Source organism: Somniosus microcephalus, chromosome 3, assembly GCF_052327205.1.
Source record: "Somniosus microcephalus isolate GS21.2 chromosome 3, FLI_Smic_1.0, whole genome shotgun sequence".
NCBI classification, from domain to species: Eukaryota; Metazoa; Chordata; class Chondrichthyes; order Squaliformes; family Somniosidae; genus Somniosus; species Somniosus microcephalus.
In genome coordinates this window covers 333,580,503-333,602,672 of record NC_140989.1, presented here as the reverse complement: position 1 = coordinate 333,602,672, position 22,170 = coordinate 333,580,503, and the positions used below count along the sequence as shown (strand labels likewise).

General features: G+C 44.9%; 1 protein-coding gene across 2 annotated transcripts in view; it reads left to right on the top strand.

Moving 5' to 3' along the window:
* pif1 (PIF1 5'-to-3' DNA helicase homolog (S. cerevisiae)) overlaps nucleotides 1-21,514 on the top strand; it is a 46,372-nt gene extending 24,858 nt beyond the window's left edge. The window contains exons 8-13 of one of the 2 annotated variants that reach the window (XM_085983184.1): nucleotides 273-412; nucleotides 5,417-5,523; nucleotides 5,905-5,992; nucleotides 14,587-14,732; nucleotides 17,102-17,293; nucleotides 20,538-21,513. In XM_085983184.1, the coding sequence (XP_085839310.1) occupies nucleotides 273-412; nucleotides 5,417-5,523; nucleotides 5,905-5,992; nucleotides 14,587-14,732; nucleotides 17,102-17,293; nucleotides 20,538-20,582 (718 nt within the window). In that variant the 3' untranslated portion in view covers nucleotides 20,583-21,513. Of the gene's footprint in view, nucleotides 1-272; nucleotides 413-5,416; nucleotides 5,524-5,904; nucleotides 5,993-14,586; nucleotides 14,733-17,101; nucleotides 17,294-20,537 lie in introns of both variants that reach the window. The other variant, XM_085983185.1, reaches the window with a different exon arrangement.
* The last annotated feature ends 656 nt before the right edge of the window (nucleotides 21,515-22,170 follow it).

Below are 22,170 nucleotides of genomic sequence, written 5' to 3'. Positions count from 1 at the left end.
TTCATAAGCGGGGCACCTGACTGGAATATCTCAATGACTGGCACTCCACTGCACTGGGCCCCTGGGGCATTTTGTGTTTGCGGCGTGCACTATACATTTAGATAGGAAGGGGTGGCTGGTGAAACACTGACCGGATCAATCCGGCCACTGACAAAGACCCATTCTGTTGCCTGCTCTGAAAGCAGCATCAATGGTGGAGGTCTGACTATTCTGCAGATGTATTTTGGAAATTACTTGAGGCTGTTCTGAAAACCAATCTCTCTTGTAATCAGATGCCCAGAGGAGGTTGCGGTCCAGTTGATCAACACAGCCTACCAGAAGATAGATCGAGATGGAATCCTAGCAACGCGGCTTTGCACGCACAAAGACGATGTGGAATTGACCAATGAGCGAAGGCTCCAGCAGTTACCAGGTAACGGATGAAGATCCTGTGTAGAGTTCTGTGACTGATCCAGCCAAAGCCTATCCTGTACTGCTGACAGATTTATTCAACACTTGGTTTATTGCAAACTCCAAATATGCCAATTTCCATCCAGATTATCTGACCCATCAGGTTTTTAATCATGCCGCATTATTTGTAATTCTACAGCAGCTGTTTAGTAAAAAAAGGCACACTTTGGGGATCTCATTGGATATAATCATTGCACAATAATGGGCCATCTAATTTGTTGAGTCTATTCAGTGTTTTTCTGTTGAGTCCTGATATGTTTTCTCTTTACACTTGGGTTTGTAATTTTTTTAAATTGAATAGTTCTATATTTGTGTTCTGGGAATTGCATGTAGTGAAGATGCAAGAACTGCTCTGATGTCCTGATGATGTAGCTGCTTGTTGCTCTGTGGGCGAGCAGTTGTCATGACCTTGAGTAGTTCAACCTCTGCACGGTGATGTCTGACTGTTAGTAGGTTTGTGAGGTTGCTTGTTTCTATGGTCAGATTAAAATAGTTGCTGTAAAAATCTGATTCAGCAGGTAATACTTGTTTTATGACTTCAAAATCTTACTCTGAGGTTATAGTGATCCCCTGATGGAACTCGGCTACTTTCAACGTGCAGCCTTCCATTTTGTTTTCCTTCGCACAGGTGAGGAATCTTAATCTTGGGTAGTAGAACACTTTCATTATCAGTAATAAACAGTCGCAGTTCTGGTGTAACATAAGTTAAATGCACAGTAAAGCTCCTTCCATGCTGTCTTAACCCCAGTCTTAGAAGAGCACTCCACTTCATCTTCCGAGGGAGATTTCAAATTTAGTGCTGAATTATGGGGAGCTTTCTGTTGTAGACTCCTTTTCTGTAGGAAGTGGGTTGAGTCCAGCTCAAATGTATTTCTCTCAGTCCCTAGGAGCCAGCTGAGAGAAAACGTCATCTTGTTGGTCTGGACTTGAATACAGCTCCCATTGGTGAAGGGACATTGTGCCAAGTAGCCCAAGTTTTCTGCAACAATTAAAAGTAAAGGGTACAGCAAAACTGGTTGAGTTTATCTTTGCAGCTGTAATGTTAGCAGAATACACGTTGAGGAACAATAAGAAATCTGTCAACTCCTTGCTATTATAATGTACAGGAGGAATCCTAGTTAAGATACTCAGTGAGGAGGTGAGCATTATTAGAACCGTCCTTTTAGATGGTTTTTAAGAAGTTTTTTGAAAAGAAGGCGGAGTTGAGTCTTCTGATGGTCCCAGTGGTGTTACTGATTTTGGTGGGGAAAATGTTTTACAGTCCCAAGATTTTCATTGGTCTTGTGTGAAGTCCTTAGCAGCCATTTTCTAGCTCCCCATTCTCTTTATTTTCATTTCCATCCTCTTCTCTCCACACACATTATTCCCTATTCTACAGATGTGAACGTGGTCCTGTGAGATACTACTGAATCTTGGACCATAGTGACCATTAGGAGTTGAGTTAGAATGTGGACATTCTTTTCCATTTATAAAAAAAAACCTGAGAATCTTTGCTGAAGGGTCCTAGGCAGATAGTACAGGAAACTATGACAGTTGGAAAGCATAAGAGGGAGGGGAGGTGATCAGTTAAATCAAGTAATTGTCAGGTAATGCCATGTTTGGGCTTTAAGTCACTGGAACCTTTGCCTCCCAAATCTTCCCTTCCTTCTACAATCCATGGATTTGGGAAAGAATGATGTACTTAGTCTTTATTTTGATGCAGTGAAGTTGTATATTTGGCAGTTAGGAACAGGAAAGAAAAGTTCAGAGGAGCAAGGACCATTGTATTGATGAGAGACAAAACGAAAGAATCGGATACCAAGCATCTAATAGGAATGGGTATTAGAACAGCCTCTTTCTGGTCGAAGCTCCACTTTCAAATCATGGATTATATAGCGTGTTGTTAAGGGCAAGTGTCTGGTGTGTTTTTTTTTTAATTGCAAGTCTACTCCCAATTTTCACTGTATTTGAAACATGGCTATTCAGCACACACACTTCGGCTGTGGAAAATGTCAGATTTTGTATGAATTCTGGTTCGCTGATGTCCATTTGATGTTGGCCAAGGTTTTTTTGCTGGATGTGGTTTTTAATAGCAAACTGGAAATCGGGGGTTAAATATTTTGCTCTAATATTCATGTTTTTATAAACGTGTTCCTGCTATGTACATCTCTTTCCTGTCAGGACAAGAAACTTGTTGGTTTTTCAAAACAATAAAATTAATGGGGCAATTTTATTCCGTGAGCAAGTTTGTATGAAAAGTAGTTTATTCTGAATATACAATTATTGGAAAAAATGTCTTCAATTTAAGTGACCAATCTTACTTTTTAGAAGTACCTCTCTTAATGCGGTTATAAGAACGCTAGTCTCTGCATTTTGAGGTGATGTATTGATTCTGCATCCATGTTTAATCACCAGATAGAGGTTTTTGTGCAGCTTCACTTCCAGGAGCAAACTTGGGTTCTTTACACCTGGGCAAGGCATGACCTGTTTAGTTTTGCTGGCTTGTTAATGAAACAGTGGGACTGGGGCAGGACTTTGTAGCAGTTCAATATTATCCTAGCAATACACCTTTTTTTTGTGTTCATCAACAACAACTTGCATTTATTTAGCACCTTTGACACAGTAAAAATCCCAAGGCGCTTCACATGAGCGTTCTAAAACAAAATTTGACACCGATCCACATAGAGATAGTAAAAGCTTGTTCAAGGAGGTAGGTTTTAAGGAGTGTCTTAAAGGAGAATAGAAAGGCAGAGAGGTTTAGGGAGGGAATTCCAGAGCTTGGGGCTAAGCAGCTGAAGGCACAGCCACCCATGGTGGAGCGATTTAAAATTGTGGATGTGCAAGAGCCCGGAACTGGAGGAACGCAGAGATCTCGGAGGGTTGTAGGACTGGAGAAGGTTACAGAGATGGGGAGGGGTGAGGCCATGAATTGATTTGAAAACGAGGACGAGAATTTTAGAATTGTGGCGTTGCCAATATAGGTTATTAGAGCTGAGCACCCAGTGACTGTGTCAAGCACAGATACAGACTAAAGGCCTTTCTACCTTGCCCCAACAATGTGCCTCAGTCCCAGCCACAAATGAGCACACCCTATTGCACCAGCATTGCTTACCTTTTTTCTATTTTGTCACACCAACCATCCTTAGGCCTTTATAAATGAGAGAGGAGGAGGGCAAAAATCAGCAGCAGCATTTGGGGTGGGATACAGAGATAGGAGAATCTGTAGCTGCAGAACTCCTACCAATGAAGAATGTTGGGTATAACTACAGTTCAAGTTATAATTACTTGCTTTCACATGTTCTAAGCTTTTATTCAGGATTGTTTGTGCAGTCGTCTTTGTGGGAGCTGTGGTTTTTTTTTGGAACTGTGGGTCCAGATTGCTATGTACGAAGCCTGTCTGAGTAGAATTCCCAATTAGAGGCAGTTTTATGCTGTAGAGCCTTGCCCATTATAAACTGAATTAAGTCTGCCCAAACTCGTAGGACCCTTGCAACCAGCAGACAGAAAAGATTTCATTCCATCAGTCTACACTGGATCTTAATGCCTGCTCCAGAGGTGAAAGCCCGGTGTCCAACCCGCTACACTATCCAGTTCCCTTCCTATCTATACTTTTACTTTACGATGCCGGGGCTGACATTTTGATCTGGAGTAGTTTGAGGAACCTTGGCTGTGCAGTTTCGTCCGTTGCTGCCTGACTCTCTTCCCAATGTATTGTGTACAGGAAATGATAGACTATACTGAGCGCGAGACACTGCCAAAGTATAGAGGCCACATAAAGCTGCAGGAATGAGAATGTGCTGCTTTATTGTATTTAAAAATATATTTTTTTAAACTTGTTTTTATTCACACTAAAAAATTTCTCCAGAAGGATGGGGACATTTTTTTGGCAGGGGGGGAGGAAAAGGTTTTGGGGGTATTTTATTCCCTTAAGCCTGGCAGAATTAAACACCTGAAAGCAAATTGCACCCAAACCTTTGGCAATGCTGAGCTAGGAGCTGAATGATTGTGGCTCCTCTTTTTTTTCCCTCTGCTATCTGTTCAGCTCTTTGACACTGAGATCAGAAACTAGCTGTGTGCGGCAATCGCAGCTATAAGGGCACGAGTCCTACCACTCTGTGCTACAACGTGCTGGAGCTCGGGTGCGTTCCATTGCCTTTAAGCACTCATTTCTTAACATTCAGATAAGTCACAATGGGCTACTCTTTGACTGCGATAAATGTAATGCCTTCAGTAGATGCATGGGAAAGGTCTACTCATGCCAAGAAGATGGATGCCGTTCTGAATGCAAGCTGCCGATTTATCACAGGTTGCTTAAAACCAACAAACACCAACAGCCTATATATCCTGGCGGGTATCGCTCCCCCTGATATAAGAAGAATGGTAGCCAGCGAGAAAGAGCGACTCCGTCAAACATCAGATGAGAGACACCCTCTGCATTGTCATACACCCACACCCAGCTGCCTAAAGTCAAGAAAGAGCTTCATGAACAGTGTTGTTCCATTACAATCAACCTCCTCTGAAGCCCGCATCGCCTTGTGGAAAGACCGGCTCGCCAGTCTTGAACAACCCCCAGCGATGGAAATTTTACTTGATGAAAGCCTTCCCCCAGGAGCTAATTGCAACTGGGCAACCTGGAAGTGCCTTAACAGTCTTGGGACTGGTGTAGGTTGCTCAAAGGTGTCGCTAAGCAAATGGGGATATTCAACCAACCCGACAACTTGTGAATGTGGAACTGAGGCACAGACTATGCAACATCTCCTGCAATGCCCATCGTTGGAGGAACCCTGCACTGTTGCAGATCTTGCCGAATTCAACAACAAGGCGCAAAAATGTGTCCAGTTCTGGCTGGGCTATGTATAGACTGTCCGTGGACATGATAAGAAGTAGATGCAGAACCCTTGTGCTGCAGAGGAGGGGCTAGGTGACTGAGTTGACTGTAGTTCCTGTGAAGTACTCGCCTGCTCATTTTTAATTTCTGTGTTTACAGGAGAGATGCACACGTATGAGGCTGTTGATAGTGATCCTATGTTCATACAAACATTAAATACACAATGTCCAGTAGGCCAGACACTGCAACTGAGGAAAGGGGCACAGGTTAGTATGCAATATCAAAGTCTACTGTTTCTGCACTAGCTCTAGTTAGCTCTGGTATTCTAATTTCTTGTCCCTTTTATTTACTTCCCTTTTGTCTTTTCTTCTGCCCCCCCCCCCCACCCCCCCAATGCCCTTACAGTGGGTAGCTGTTGATTTCTTCCCCCGTTAGACCCATAAATTTATATTTAATCTGGTTTGGTGTCCTGGCTCAATACAATGTTAGACTATATAGCCCAATGATAACCAGAGGAAAATTCTGGATGCCAGTGTCGAAATGGGGAGACCCTGTACGCTGAGGCAGTAACTAAGGAATATTTCACGTACAGGGACACCTCTGACCGTACCGTTCGCCATCTTGAATTGGTTTGCTCTGTTCTGCAGGTGATGCTGACTAAAAACCTGGATATACAGCGGGGGATGGTAAATGGTGCTCGAGGAGTTGTCGTAGGCTTTGAACCTGGAAACAAACGTAGGTGCTCCTGTACGGCCACCGAAGCTGAGTTATGAGGTGCATGAATGCGGTTAATTATTTCAAAAGTAGGAGAGGTGGGAAAATGTCTTTATTCTGACGGATTTCCATCTAGCAAAACAGAACAATAAGAAATTCTTGTAGTACTTTTGATAGCAAAGGGGCAGGCAGAAGAGAGGTGAGAATCTGTAAAAAATGAAAATGAGGCAGACCTGAGGATGAACATATAGTTAACCTACTAAGCAGATAACATAAGAATTAGGAGCTGGAGTAGGCCATACGGCCCCTCAAGCCTGCTCCGCCTAACCATCCTAGAGCCTTATAAATGAGCAACTACTGGAGAAAGCACAAGTAACAGGTTCTCTATAATTGGTGATAATCCAGGTAGGGTTAACAACATTGTAAATGAAGTCATAGATATGCTAAAAGGACACAAAACAAATAAACCTTCGGAGATGGATAGTGTTTCTCCTAGGGTATTAAGAAACCAGGGATGAGATTTGTGGAGTGCTGATAGTCATAAGGGAGTCGGTTAACACTGGGAAGGTGCCACTATACTGGAAACTAGCTGTTTTGGTAGACGGTTTCAAAAATGGTGACAAAACAGATCCAGGCAACTGCAGACTCCAGTACTGGATAAAATAATGGTGAGATGTGGATTGCCCTGCTGTGTGTTTCCAGTTATTTCTGCTTTTGTTTGATGACGAGTAGGTTGTCTACAACCATAATATAGTAAATAGCAGCCAACATCATTTTAGAGCAAGATTTTGCCTGATCAACCACCTTGATTTTTTGAGGAGGTGACATCCCAAGTAGACTGTGGAAAATCCTACAATATATGGCACCTAGACTTTCAAAGTCTTTGCTTGAATTGTGCATGAAAGCTGTTAGTTAAGCTTAAAGCAGTGAGGATTCAAAAATAATACTGGAGAGTGAATGAGAAATTGGTTGGGGTAAGAAGCAGTGGATACTAATTAGGTGTATCAGTATGGGAGAAGTGCTGAGTGGCGCCCCAGCGGTTGGTGGTTTGACTTCGACTGTTTCTAATTTGCATTAGCAACTTGCATTTAGAAGTTCAGTGCAACTTGGTTTAATTGAAGGATGATTCTAAACTGCACGGGAGTTGGGAGTGGGGGGATGCGGAGGCAATGGGCTGGATTTTGTCAATGAGGACATGATGGAGGCGGGACTCCCACTTTTTGGGTTGTAGTCCCATCTCCGTCGATTTGTGGTCAACCCACGCGATTTTCCCTTGATTGACTTTGTTGAGCCTGCCCAGCGGGCTCAGCAGGCCAATTAAGGGACACCTGGTTACAGGTGATGACGGATGAAATGTCAATCCCTGACAAGAGCTTTTGACACATGAAATATCAGCGTTTGACAGCTCTGTGAAGCTGTCAAACACTGACAATCTGACTTGAGTCCTTCTCCACAGACTCGGTTAGAAATCTCTCCAGAACAGAAAGCAGAATGCTGCAACTTTTGACAGCTCGCGGCCATTCTGTTTTCTGTGCCGGTGAGATGAGGAACTCCCGAGACCTGAAGGAAGGAAGCCTGCATTAGTAAGTAAAGCTTATTTAAACACTTTACACACACCAAACACACTTACCTCTGCACTCGTGCACCCATCACTCACCTGAACACCGGACATCTCGAACCCGCCAAGCCCTTCAGCCCGACGGCCCACCTCGCTAACTTGGCGTGGTTTGGAGCCGTCGGGCAGCCCACATTTCAGGGCTAAAAATAGGGATTAGGCCAAAAACTACCTGTTAATTGGCACTAATCCTCTTCCCGCCTCGGGAAGGCGGCTCCCAGCACAGGCCGGGTACCCGCCTCCTGGGAAACAGTCATGGAGGCGGGTTGGGGGCGGGAAGGGTTCGTGTCCCCCGATTCTGCAATTTTTTTCCCCCACTCCCGCCTCCACGGGGCTTGGAAATTCGAGTCCAATGAATCTGAGGAGGCAGCCAAGGAACTACAGAATGTCAAAATATGACAATAGAAAATGAAACTTATTATAGACAAAGGCACATAGAGGAGGAAAAAATTTATATCATAAGTAGTAGAATCATAGAATTGTATAGCACAGAAGGGGGCCATTCGGCCCATTGAGTCTGCGCCGGCTCTTTCGAAGAGTAATCCAGTTGGTTCCACTCCCCCACTTTTTTTCCATATTCCTGCAATTTTTTCTCCAGGTATTGATCCAATTCCCTTTTGAAACCTACTATTGAATCTGTTTCCACCAACCTATCGGGCAGTGCATTCCAAATCCGAACCAATCGTTGTGTAAAAAGGATTTTCCTCATGTCGCCTCTGGTTCTTTTGACAATCACTTTCAATCTGTCGGCCCTCTGGTTATTGACCCTTCAGCCATTGGAAACAGTTTCTCTTTAGTCCGTGAGTTATGTCAAGATAGCTAAGGGTCAAAGTGAGAGAGACCTGGAGTCGTCTACTCGACGCTTCTCCGTGCTGAACATGCCCAATTATTGTGTCGCAGCAATCAACAAAACAAATGGAATGCTGAACCGTATAGCCAAAATGTTAACCTGTAGGTGACAGGAAATTACACTTAACTGTACAGTGCTCTGGTCAAACCCTTCCTTGGGTACGGTGTTGAGTTCTGTTCACTGAGATACAAGGGAGGAGCCTTTTAGGCATGAGACAGGGATTGAGGGATGAGGAAAGAAAGTTGGGCCGCGATTTTGCCTACCTCCAGCGGATCTGGGGTCGGTGGCGGGGTGCGACCCCGCTGTTGGCTCCAGCCCACTCTGAAATTATTTTACGCTGATTGGGCCTATTAAGCCCGCCCAGCGCATTTCCTGGCCAATTGAAGGAAGCGGGTCTGTGACATCACTTGATGACATGTCATCAGCCGGTTTCCTTAAAGGGACCATGCGCAAATTGATTTTGACATTTGTGCTGTCAGTGTTCTACAGCATTGAGGTGCTACAAAAACTGACAAGCACAGCACAAAGGTGCACGGCTGCACCCAGGATCTCCCATGACTCCCTCCATATACTTATGGAGGGAGTCACAGCACGCAGGGAGATTCTCTTCCCTTCCAATGGGCGGAAGAGACCTTCCCAGGAGATCAATGCAGCCTGGTTGCACATTGCACAGGAGGGCACAAGCAGGATTGTCGTCAGGAGGACCAGGCTGCAGTGGTGCAAACCTTTCAATGATCTCAGCAGATCACGAAACGTTACTGCAAATCCACACTCTACCTCATCCTGCTGTGCCACTCATCACATCCCCATCACTCTGCCTTCCCTACCCTACTCCTGCACATCCTTACTCACACCAACTTACCTTGCACCTCCACCCATCCCTCTATCGACATTATCACTTCCCCATCTCACTAGCCACGCCTCGCACTCACCCTCATCCTAGTCCAATCATACCAACTAACAACACACAAGGCACTTGGGTGTTTTAGCCAATGTTCATGTGACGTTTCTGTTAATGTGCTGTCAAACATTGAAATCTTTATTTTCAACACTTTGCGTTCTTGGACAGATTTGGAAGTAGCTTAGTGAGTTACAATGAATGGTGAGACATAACGGTACCCCCCCCCCCCCCCCTGCAATGGTGATGTGTGTGAAAGAAATGGCTTGGGCATTGTAGGGATGCTTTATGGTGTTGGTGTGGGGTGGTGCCAACCTGGTGCATCATGTGGCAGCCAGGGTGTCCAGCATCAAGTGAAGTAAATCTGGCCATGGTGAGGTCATCCCTGGTGCCCCAGGCAGCAATGTGATCGGGTGTTGATGCTCTGTGTCTTGTGCAGCATCAGTTGATTGCGGAGAAGGTTGGTGGTGTTGGTGTGTGCCTGGTGCTGCTGGTGTTGGGGCTGATCGTGGTGGGATTCTGAGGACCGTGGGAAGATGGTTTCAATGGTGGTGATGCTGATGTCATAGATGGCAGGTGAAGTTGAGATGACAGAAGCAATCTGTCAGTGGTGAGAGAGGTTGTTACAAATTTGCTCCAAACATTTGCTAGCTGCATAAAGCTCAATCTTCTAACTTTGGAAAGTGAACAGCTATGAAATGGGAGCTTTTATAGAACATTTGTAGCTGTCAAGTTAAGAAATTATCCCACGCTGACGCAACTTCCGAGCTCGTTACTGACGTGATCCCCGAACAGCGGGGAAGCCGTGGGCGAACTCTTAAAATCTAAAGGTGAGCTTAAAATAGTTTTGAAGTGCCTCTTAATAAGCTCTTAATAATCTAAATTGCTTCCCCTGCTGCTTGGTGTCGGGTCTGTTCAGCGATGACTGACCCGACATCTGGGAAACTAGCGTGGAGGAGGGTTGACAGCGGGCTCCCTACCCGCTGTCGAAAAAAAAATTCCCACCCGACTCACCACCAAACGTGCCCGCTGAACCCCCGAAAAATTCCCCCCTTGATCTTTTCAGTCTTCAAATAACGTGACTGAGAAGGGAGTGCATTGAGGCGTACAAGATATTAGTGTAGAAAAAGTAGATCTGGGACATTACGTTACATTTAAACTGATAATTGGCACAGTGAAAGGCAAATTTAGGACTCCTGTAGGGTAGATCTTCACAAAGAGTCATTACATGTGGGATGGATCAGATTGAGTAGTAAAACACTGGAATCATGGAAGATACAACTGGATGCTGTGATGTGGGGAGAGGCGAAGAGAGATTTTTTTTCCTGAATGGATGAACTAAGATGGGCCAAATGTCCTTCCTTGTCCATAATGGCCTGGAATTTGTGTTCCTGATGACCACGAACTGGCGGTGTTCGCCTTTGAAACTGACCACAACTTCAGGATTTAGTACATGTGCAGCCTAACGCAGAAATCCTGAAGTTGCACTCCAGAGCCGGCAATCAGTGTAATGGTTAATCGTAGAAACTGATGATAAATTCGGCTCTTCTGCAGTAATTACGCTGTTAAATACCTCGCTAAAAGTTGGACCCTTTTGGATTAGGTGTAACTGGGGTTTTAACAGCGTATTGACTGCTAAACAAAGGTCATAGCCCTGAAAAACTCATTTTTAATTTTGCAGAGTGTCAAATTTATCCATCTTAATAAAAAAAAAAAATTTTTAAGAAACTTTATATTTAAAAAATTAATTTAAAAAAAGTTTGTTCATCTTTATTTCAGGCTTGCCTTTTCCCCATGTAAGAGCTCCGATCTTTGTTTGGCTCTCCAACAGTTTTAAAAAGTTCGAATCAAAGGAGCTTACCCACTTCCTGGTTCACTGTGTGAATTCTGTGTTTTTATTGGCGGCTTAGACAGCTTGTTGACGTCACAGCAGCTCTTCGCTGGGAATCCCCATTAACTTGCGTTGATTTCAATTACGCGTCAGGAAAGCCGAACTTCTCGCCACAGAGATCTTTGTGGGAAGCGTACTTTGGGGCCATGCGGCGAACGTCTTTGCTTCACCGCTGACCGCAAATTACGGGCCATTATGTTTCCAGGGAGTCGAGAAATTATTTGATATTGAAGATGCCCTTTGTTGTATTCAGTATTCACTTAGTGCTGACTTCTCTGGCATTGCAGCGGCTATTGGGAAGGGTTCAGATCAGAATTTGTCCCCAGGGCACGTGGGAAGTGGAATCGCCCAAGGCTCTTTTGCACACTTGCTTAATGTTCAGCTCTGGAGCAGCTGAGAATGGGAAGAAGGTTGCAGGAGAATAATGTGCAATCCAGGAAAACCTAAGGATCCGGGAGGGAGGAGAATAACATTTGATATTGAAAGAGGAGTTGTTTGTGAGAAATTAAGGAGGTAATTTTAACCCCCAAGTACTTTTGGGTCAGGTGAGAAGTTAAAATGTGAAAAATTTCAAATACGTCCCCAACCTGCATCAAACCCGCCCACTTCTGGTTTTAACAGACGCAGGACTGGGGAGCGGGCAATCTGCTCTGGGGTGGGGGGTCGAACGGTAAAAGCTTTTAAGGAGGTTGCGTGCCTCCACCATTATAGGCTTTTCATTTTTAACCTATTTCGGATGAGTTTCCTGGTCCTTGGGGAAACCCAGCAGGTTAAAGGAGGCAAGAAGGGCTGGATACATGAAGTAAGTGCTTTTACAGCACTGCTTGTGGGCCAGGAGCAGGAATGTTTCCTCCTAGCCCAACAAGCTTACCTGCTTCAAGCTCCATGATCGGTGACTCCTGCCCAATCACGATCAGAGACAGTTAATACTGAAGGGATAATTACAGTCCTAGCCCTTTTGGACTATCCCAGATCAGGCATATTCCCCAGACGTTCACCCTCAACTTACGTTAGAGATAGCTGAATTCCATAAGACACTTAAATGGGTCTAAAGGTTCAGGCTATCTCTCCCTAAAGGAAAGGAACGACTGAAGATGTTACCGTCCTCCAGATAGTACTTTTAATAAGTTGAACTAGACTGTAACCTTCCGGATATTATGAGGGTCCGGAATCTCCCCTCCCCCCCCCCCCCCCCCCCCCTGAATTCTGCAACTCCTTACAAAAGAGTGTACAGAATTCTGCAACTCCTTACAAAAGAGTGTACAGAATTCTGCAACTCCTTACAAAAGAGTGTACAGAATTCTGCTACTCCTTACAAAAGAGTGTACAGAATTTGGGTTCGCGAGTTTATACAGAATTACTCTGAGACAATTCTAAAAATATAGGCCTAGAAATTCGGTGGCGCCCCGTTTGGGGTGCCAGTCTCGCCTGGACGCCGGAAGTACTGCCCCGGAAGGAGTTGCGAGCGCCAGCCGGAAATTCAGTTTCAGCGCCCCAAACGGAAGCGGGGCGCTGCGGCACGGCGCACTGTGGTACTGCAGGCCTTCCTCCCCTTAAAGGGGAGGGGCCTGCTACAGCGCGATCAGAGATCGCGAGTGCCGGCAAAAGAGCCCGGCACCGAGGAGACGTGCCGGGCTCTTGGGACATAGCTGGCACAACGCGGGGGGGTGGGCTCAGGAGGCCAGGGACAGCGGCGCGAAGAGGTGCTGGCAGGCGGCCAGCAAAAAAAATGGGCGCTCCGCGCCTCTACTGCCACAAGTAGGCCCCCCTGAACCGGTCGCAAATTGCAACCGGCGTTACAGCGGGGGGCGCTACCAAATTTCCGCGAGCGGGGCGCTGCGCACACCAATGACTTCATCGGTGGCGGCGCAGCGCTAACGCCGCCATTAGTGCCCCTCTGAATTTTGCGGGAGACGTGGCCAGTGGCACTAAACCCACTAAGTGCCCTCTTTGGGCGCTAACTGGTGGTGCAGCCCACCGAATTTCTAAGCCATATAGTTTTATTTAAGAGCCGACATTTAGTTAACAGCTGTTGAATCAGTCGCAATATTAACAATTCAAAATACAGATAGCTTACTTTTCTTATTTCTCAGAGATTCTTATTCTCAAATCTTTACTTCGTTACATTTCTTATTACATTTCTTATTTCTAAATCCAGAACATCCACCAAAATCAATTACTTTGACTTCCCGAGACTCAGTTAAAGACTTAGAGATGCCTCTGAAGAGTTGAGAAATGCTTTGCCTGTTCAGCGAGTTCTGCCTTTCTGTTGAAAAGGTCTATGTTTTATACTCTTTTTGCATTGGTTTATTCTTTGATGTTCTCTGCTGATGTCAGCTAATTGTCTTTATTGATACCTCTGTTTGAATGCTTTCTATTATTGTCAATTCATAATTATTGCATGCATAATTATTTCTCTACCTTTTTAGGTGTTCCAAAAACTATCATAAAAACAATGACAGCAATGGTTTCTGTTTGATGTCATTCTTATCGAAGATTCTTCATTCAATTCTTAATATTGGCTTTACTGGTTTTTAGCAGACGTTGTGACTCTCCTTATTGCTCCAAGTTCAATACAAACACAATGTAATTGCTTGGTGTCATCTATTGAAGTCATATCTTCAAAGTGTCCTTGTTGGTATATTTACTATATGTATAAATTAAAGACACTTCAACTATGGTGGTTCATGCATTTCTAGCTATCTCAATTGGTTGCATATTTAATCGTGTTTCCTGTCATCCAAGTTTAACATAAAAACTATTTGACCAGCAGGTGTTTCTTTTACTTGATGTCATGTTTTCAAAGGCACATGCCTCTTTTAATATTTGTGTGTTTTACGTGTTAGTTCTTAACACCTTAAACTGGGCATTTTCATTGTGTTGGTTGCAAACCGTAGACCTTTCGGAAGCACCAATGGTTTGCTTCAATCTTTCTTTGTTTTAGTATATTTAACTAATTCCCATTTCAAAGCTTGTTTACAACTTTGTTATCAACTGATCTTTATCTCCGAAGCCTGTATTTCTGTTTACAGCTTGTGTCTCCGAGGCTTTAGATTTTTAAACCCAGTATATCATGTATTAATATCAGTATTCTGTTCATAGTCTGGTGTATTTTTCTGAAATAAGGCGTATTCCCTCACAATACTTGCAGGATGTCCGGGAAACCTGTACTTCCGGTCCAGGACTCCCTCCCCGCCTCTTCGTAAATATTGGGGCCTAAGTGAGTCTCCATATATTTTGGGTTTTGACTGTTGGTTCTGTGTGTATATCATGTGGCTTCCATAGAGTGGTTATATATTACACAGACCAATCTCAATAATTGAAATATATTTGCTATTGAGATTTATTTTTCCCCCCATAGCACTGCCCCAGGTGCGATTCTTGTGTGGTGTAACGGAGACGATAAAACCAGAACGTTGGATGGTTAAAGCTTTAGGTGGGACTTACTTGACAAGACAGCAGCTGCCTCTGAAGTTGGCCTGGGCCATCTCCATTCACAAGAGTCAGGTATGCAGCCTCCTTTTAAAAGTGCGTCTTGTGCAAGATGTTGTGCTTTTGTGGCAGAAAGATTATATTCTCCATTAAGATGTATTTTGGGATTTTTGAAAGACTGCAGTTATATTATCCCCTCATGACCGCTCTCAGAAATCTCTCCAAGCACTTCATAATTAGTTGTTTTAAAGTGCAGTGGGTGCTATGTAGGCAAATGCAACAGCATTTTGTGCAAAGGCAGTGTTGGTTGAATGAGGAATATTAGCCAGAACTTGGATACATTCTTGCTCTTTGAATACTGCCAACTGGGCCACCAGAATAGACAGACCAGTTTAATGTGTCACTGAAGGACAGCACCTCTGACCGTGCATTGTTGAGGGAATGCACTACTATCGTATCAGCATAGATTGTGTAGTCCAGTCTGGAGTGGGCCTTGAACTGATGGCCTTCTGGCTCCAGGGCAAGAGTGCTGGCAACTGAGGCATTTGAAGTTGTAATGCAAAATATTTTCAATTTAAACTAACTTGTATATGTAAATTTGAAAATTCAGATACATTTTTCCCTCATTACTGATGGATCACATCCTCCTCTGTGTTAAGCGGAGTATGGGATTGAAAAAGTTGCTGACAAATGCACACAAACCCTTGGTATTAACATCTTGGGCAATCGACCTACATGTTTGGCTGTGAAACTTCCTTAAAGTGGAAGTCCAAGAGGCCTTTTTTGTTCAAAGTATTTCCCCAGTAGCTATGTGGTTATTTTTTTTTTTTAATGCACAATTATAAAAATATTCATGTTTTGTTTTTAAAAAATTAAAAACTGGGAAAAATTGAGTTGATTTGCACCTCTCATTAGCTCCCCAAGGCACTAACAAGGGGCACAAATCCCCCAGCGCCCGGGCGCGGCACTGTTAATGCCTCCCGTGAAATTCAGCAGCAGGTAGCGCGCTGCGCTGCCGCCGATGACGTCATCGCTGTGCGCAGCGCCCCGGCCGCAAACTTCCCTTGTGCCCCCTGACCTATCTCCGTACGATACGTCCGACAGGATCAGGGGGCAATTTTGCGGCAGCACAAGTTAAAGGGGGCGGTGTTGGGCAGCTATTTCTATTTTGGCCGACTGCCAGCACCTGCCCCCTTTCACTTTTTTATGAGGGGTGCCGGCCGCGATCGCTCAGCCTGGCACTCCTCTTGAGTGCCGGGCTGTTTTCACAGCACCCCGCTCCCCGGTGATCCAGCAGGGCCCCGGTGCGTGCAGCGCTAGGCCCCTCCCCTTTGATCAGGGGCGGGAGGCCTGCAGTGACGCGGCGCTACTGCAAGTGCTCCACCTTCTGCTTGGGGCAGTACTACGGAATTTACAGCGGAGGGGTGCAAACTTTTTCGGGGCGCTGAAATTAGCACCCTGGCGACGTTAGCGCCACAAAAAGGGCGCCACCCAATTTTTCCCCCTTTGGATTTCCACACTGAAGTGAGACCCGATATTTCCTTCCCTCTAGGCAGCTCTGGCAGCATCATGAACTGTGAGGTGCTTCTTTAACCCTTATTAATGGTCCCATTAATTTTAACTGGGGTTGCAATTTCAGAACACAATGGGGGCTGATCTGGAGCTGTCTGAACTCATGGGCAACACAATGCGAGTCGTAAGCCAGTTCCTCGATTCTCTGTTTGTTTATTTTATTCTGGTGCTGTAATCCTCCTTCAGTGTTCCAAGGGTTAACGTACCTTTCTCCCCCCCCCCCCCCACACTGAATGCACAAGGAACAGAACGGGCACTTCATAGACTGACTGTAGCTGATATTTTCAGTCCACAGCTTCAAAGCCTCTCCGCCAAGCCTCACAGATACAGATTCCTGTAGGTGGGGCACTTCAGCTTTGCCAGTAAAGCTTGTGACTGGTGCATAAAGATTAATTAAGAGATGGCTTCGGGCACTGTGAGCTTTTGTTGGCGAGGGAGTCAGTTACTGGAAGAGATTACATTTGATGGACATTCTAGGCACTGCAGTTCTCTTGTCATATTTCCACTACCCAGAGGGAACGGTTTGTGCCAGGAATTGGCAAATGGAGAGAAAACAATTACACGCATGTCCCTTTAGTTTGTTTCCTACAAGGGCAGACAAACACATAATTCGTAATACAGATTTTTTTTTTTAAAAAGCAAGCTTTGAAATCCGAAATAAGTGTTGCAAAAACACAGTGGGGTAGATCTTGACTTTGTGCGATACTTTAAACGGGAGATGGGGAATCGGCAGCCCGTTGCACATCACTCCCGATTTTTAATTTTTTATTTACATTTGTGGGAGTACTGCTTGGTCAGGTGTGTGCGTACCTGGAGTAACTATATTGTGATTTATATATATATATTTTTTCTCCCCCCCCCCTCCGTCTCAGGGCATGTCATTAGACTGTGTGGAGATCTCGCTGGCACGAGTATTTGAAAGCGGTCAGGCATATGTGGCTCTCTCTCGTGCTCGAAGCCTGGAAGGTCTTCGAGTGATGGACTTTGACAGAAAAGTGGTCCATGCTAACGGTGATGTCCTCCGTTTTTACAGCAGATTGAAAAAGGAACGGGGCCTGATGCAGGTGAGCGGGATGGGTGGTGCGGGTGAGCGGGATGGGTGGTGCGGGTGAGCGGGATGGGTGGTGCGGGTGAGCGGGATGGGTGGTGCGGGTGAGCGGGATGGGTGGTGCGGGTGAGCGGGATGGGTGGTGCGGGTGAGCGGGATGGGTGGTGCGGGTGAGCGGGATGGGTGGTGCGGGTGAGCGGGATGGGTGGTGCGGGTGAGCGGGATGGGTGGTGCGGGTGAGCGGGATGGGTGGTGCGGGTGAGCGGGATGGGTGGTGCGGGATGGGCGGGTGAGCGGGATGGGTGGGGCGGGTGAGCGGGATGGGTGGGGCGGGATGGGTGGGGCGGGTGAGCGGGATGGGTGGGGCGGGTGGGTGGGGCGGGTGAGCGGGATGGGTGGGGCGGGTGAGCGGGATGGGTGGGGCGGGCGGGGCGGGATGGGTGGGGCGGGTGAGCGGGATGGGTGGGGCGGGTGAGCGGGATGGGTGGGGCGGGTGAGCGGGATGGGTGGGGCTTATGTCGGGCCTAAATTTCAGTCCTTTGAATTTGTCATTTTATTGCAGAAACCTGCAGCCTAGGTTCAGAGGAGAGAACAGCTCTAAATATTCACTAGGTCCATTTTGAGTATTTCGTTTTCAAGATATAACCTATTTTGTCACTGAAACTACTGCTCTGTGGAAACCCTGACCTTTTTTTTAATACTCAAAACGAATCAAATATTTTACATATCCTAAAACCATTTTAATTCTGAACCGGAAGCCAACAAGGGAGGAGGATAGCAATCCCGCATGGGAGGATGATAGCAATCCTGCATGGGAGGAGGATAGCAATCCCGCCTGGGAGGATGAGTCGGAGGCCCTGCAGATTTTAACTGCCAGGCCACATTTGAATGCCGCCAGTCAACTGCTTGGCCATTGTTTGGGCAGAAAGCATCAATTGGCCGGCAGGGGAGGCCAAAGATTGGGCGGCCCACATCGGTGCGATAGGAGCGGGAAATGGAGCTGCTCTATTTTAACTTCTCCCTGCTCCTTTCCTACCAATCGAGGAGATTAAAAATTCCCCTGCAGGAGCTATCTTCTGACCTGTTGCCAGAGCTTTTGCCAGTGTTGTTTGGCACCTTTCCAAATAGATTCGTCTGATGTATAGATAAATGCAGGAACAAAATGCATTCTATTGCTCGGTACTGCATTGCATTTGTGCATTACTTGGCTACCTCTTTACACACTATGAAAAGCAACTTGAAGGGATTGGCTGGTGTAGTTGGTTAGTACACTGTTCTTTCACCCCTGGGGCCTCGGTTTGACTCTACGCTAAAATAATAGGATCAAAAGTCTCTCATCTAATCTATCCTAGCTGGAAAATTATTATGTGAAAGGTGCTGTAATAGCCTTAGCACAGAACTGAGAGGGATCCAGGTCACAGGGCAAAACTCTTTTATTCAGCATAAATTGGCAGTATCACCCTTGCCACAAAGCTGGCTGATGTCGGAAATAGAAAAGCCTCTCTGGTGTATTGAGGTGGGCTTTTCTGTTTTGGGCATTAAGGTAGAGGCAGCATAAAACTGTGAAAGTCATGGTTTTCTGGAGAGGGGTCAGAAATAGTAACACACCACCCCCCCCCCCCCCCCCCAGGACCCCCTATCCTAACCTACCCAAAGGAAAACACTATAAATTATTTTATTAGTATACAGCAACAGAAATAACCTGCTAGGGAGTCAAAAAAATATATAGAATAGAGAATTCCCAAGACCTTATGCTCATGGCACACTAATGCCTGGCCCCAGTTGGACAGACATTTGATGATCTTACTGACCCACCATTATGGTCTTTGGATCATAGTTTGAAAACCTATAGCATCGAAATGCCCTTTATACCCTGTATCTATATCACACTACGACTGAGCTGACAGCTCTCTGTGCTGGGTGGCAAAATGTTCCCATCTCCAGCATTGATATCAATCAGTTCTGTGACATTTTTTGTAAATTCTTGTGCAATTAATTCCACAATACCCAACATTCTATTTTACCTGCGTTTGATTGGCAATTATTGTAGTGCAAAGGTCTTGTCAAATTACAGTCATTTATTTTGAGTTCTAATGTCGAGTGTGACTGAGTGCTTGTGATAGAGAATGCTTACAGCTTATGGCAATTAGTCCCGTACTAAAATCCTAGAAAGTGATGTCAAGAACCATCCAAGGACCTCCTATCTGTTTAAATGAGCAGCCTCTCCAGCATTTAAAAAAAAAAATCAGCTAAAACAATTGTGATTAATGTTAAATGCTTTTGTTTTGTTCCATGATTTTTTCTGTTAAGTGGGTGCTGATGATCTCTATCAGGACCTACTGTGGTTCAGTTGGTAACTCTCTGCTCTGAGTCAGAAGGTTGTGGTTTTCAGTCTCTCACCAGGAGTTTGAGTTGATATGTAGGTGGACACTCTCTAGTACAGTATTGAGGGGGTGCTGCATTGTTAGAAGTGTTGACCTTTTGGGATGTGATGTTAAACTTGGATCCTGTCTACATATTCAGGTGGTTCAGGTGAACATTTAAGATCCCATGGCACCATTCAAAGAGGAGCAGGAAGTTCAAGGTGTCCTACCCAACATTCTGACCTGGTTAAATTAACTGATTGCTGTTTGTGGGATGTTGCTGTGTGGAAATGCCTGTTGCATTTTCCTACATAAGTCACTGTACCGCCAGAGTATTCATTGTATGTGAAGCATTTAAGAGCGCTAGATGATGGGTGTTTTATCGTTGGTAGAGTCATGAGCTCGAGAATGAGTCTGTATCAACAGCAATGTTTCAGCTCTTGTGCATTTCAAGCCAGTGATCCTCATGATTCATCAACACAGCATTTTTTAAAATTGAAAACTTGAAATAAACAGAACATAATAGAATTTTATCACTGCACTTTTTGGCTGAATTTTAAAAGTAGGTTTGATAGTTGACTATTTTAAACAGGGAGTCTCACTATTGAACATGGTGTTAGTAACTTAGCGAAGTATATTAATGGTTTGAAACCTTGATTTGTTGCAAATGATATGTTGTGCCTTCAGCTGAGTGGGACTTTCTCTGGGATCTATAGTGATAGGAACGTAGCTTTTTTTTTTAGAAACTTTACCAGAACGTGCCAAAGTGTTCGTGCCACTCACTCCTTAGTTGTCACAATGTCTCTTGAATTATTTTTTCTCTTAACTGTTCCTTGCTTTGTTAATTGGGTGCTGATGAGCTTTGAACTTATTTATTCCCCTTCTCCTATGTTTCAGTCCTCACTGGATGGCTACATTGAAATGGGAGATCAGGAAAACTAGATTCCTGGAAGACCATAGTGTCCTTTTCAACGAAGATCCTCCTTCTACGTCGTCCTCCGAGAACCTCCATTTTTAATCTTGATTCATTGTACTGTAACTTGTGCGGATTTTAAATATGTATTTTAAACACTTGTCTTGTTTTTTTTCATATTTTAAACTAGCAATGAAATAAGACTAGATGGTATCTGAGAAGAAACCAGTGGTGTTGGAAATAGAAATGTCAGTGGCAATTTTCTAATCCCCAACAATGACATTTCTCTCCTTCACCATCACATAAATCAACCTCTGTTTAATAAAACAAAATGAATTAAACTGACTACATCCTTCCTAGTAATTTGAAATGTTTTTCTCTACCCTTGTATGTTGGCAATTAGCGCCTCACTCCAACTTGCTCCCCACATGCAAATAAAGATATACTTTTCTTTCTCCCTCCCTCTTTCTGTCAATTTTTTTCTCTCCCCAGCTCCTGAAGATGTTGACTTTTTGCTGGATTATTGTTCTATGGCTGCAGAGTAACTGCTGGTACCTCACCCAAGTTGTCACTCTTCATATATGAGCAATCGCCTGGCTGTACACCTGCGGCTGCACATTACTGCCCTTGAAATCAACAAAGATGGAAATGTAATGGGCTTTGTATCCCATGAATGGCTGCTCTGCCCCTTCAGGTATGTGAGAGCAATTGTACTGCTTCCCTGCAGCTACCTTTAATGAGCCTGTACTGACCAAGCCTGACTGTCTCGGCTACTTGCTGGCTGCAACAGCACAGCTACTGAGGGAGTTAAATAAATCTTAAATCGTTTTCTGCACTGTGGGGAAAGACTGAGCAGGGGCAAGAGAAGGAAGAGCTTTAGATGCCTGAAGTGAACACTACCCTGAAGAACAGCAGACTTGATCCTCTGCTCTGCCAATGCTGTTATTGGCAACTAAGAGGTTCCTAGGCCTCCAATTCCCCCCCCTTCAGGCTCACGCCCCCCCCCCCCCACTTCATGCTCACGCCCCCGCTTCATGCTCCCCTCCCCGGCCCCGCAATGGCCCAGCTGAGGTTAGAGATTTGATACGTAGTTGATCTTAAACTCTTTCCTCCCCACCCCCTCTCAAAACACTATTTTAAATCAACCATTTCCTTTTATATAAAACAAAACTAAAAAGAACTACTTCATGTCATGCTATGGATGACATAATATTACTGGAATTTACACCACATATGACAGGCCCATTGCTGAGTGGTAACACTCTTGCTGCTGAGTCAGAAGGCTGTGGGTTCAAACCCCACTGAAGAGACTTAAGCACATAATGTAAGATGACACTAAAGTGCAGTAGTGAGTGCTGCACTGTTGGAGGTGCCGTCTTTTACACAAGATGTTAAACCGAGGCCCCATGTGGATGTAAAAGATCACTTAGGACTCTAGGAAGAGCAGGATCATTCTCCTGGTATCATGGCCAACATTTATTGCTCAGTACAACAGCACTAAAACAGATGAATCAGTCATTTACCTCATTGCAGTTTGTGGTATCTTGCTATGTGAAAATTGGTTGCCATGTTTCCTTACATTACAACAGTGACCACGCATCAAAAGTAATTCATTGT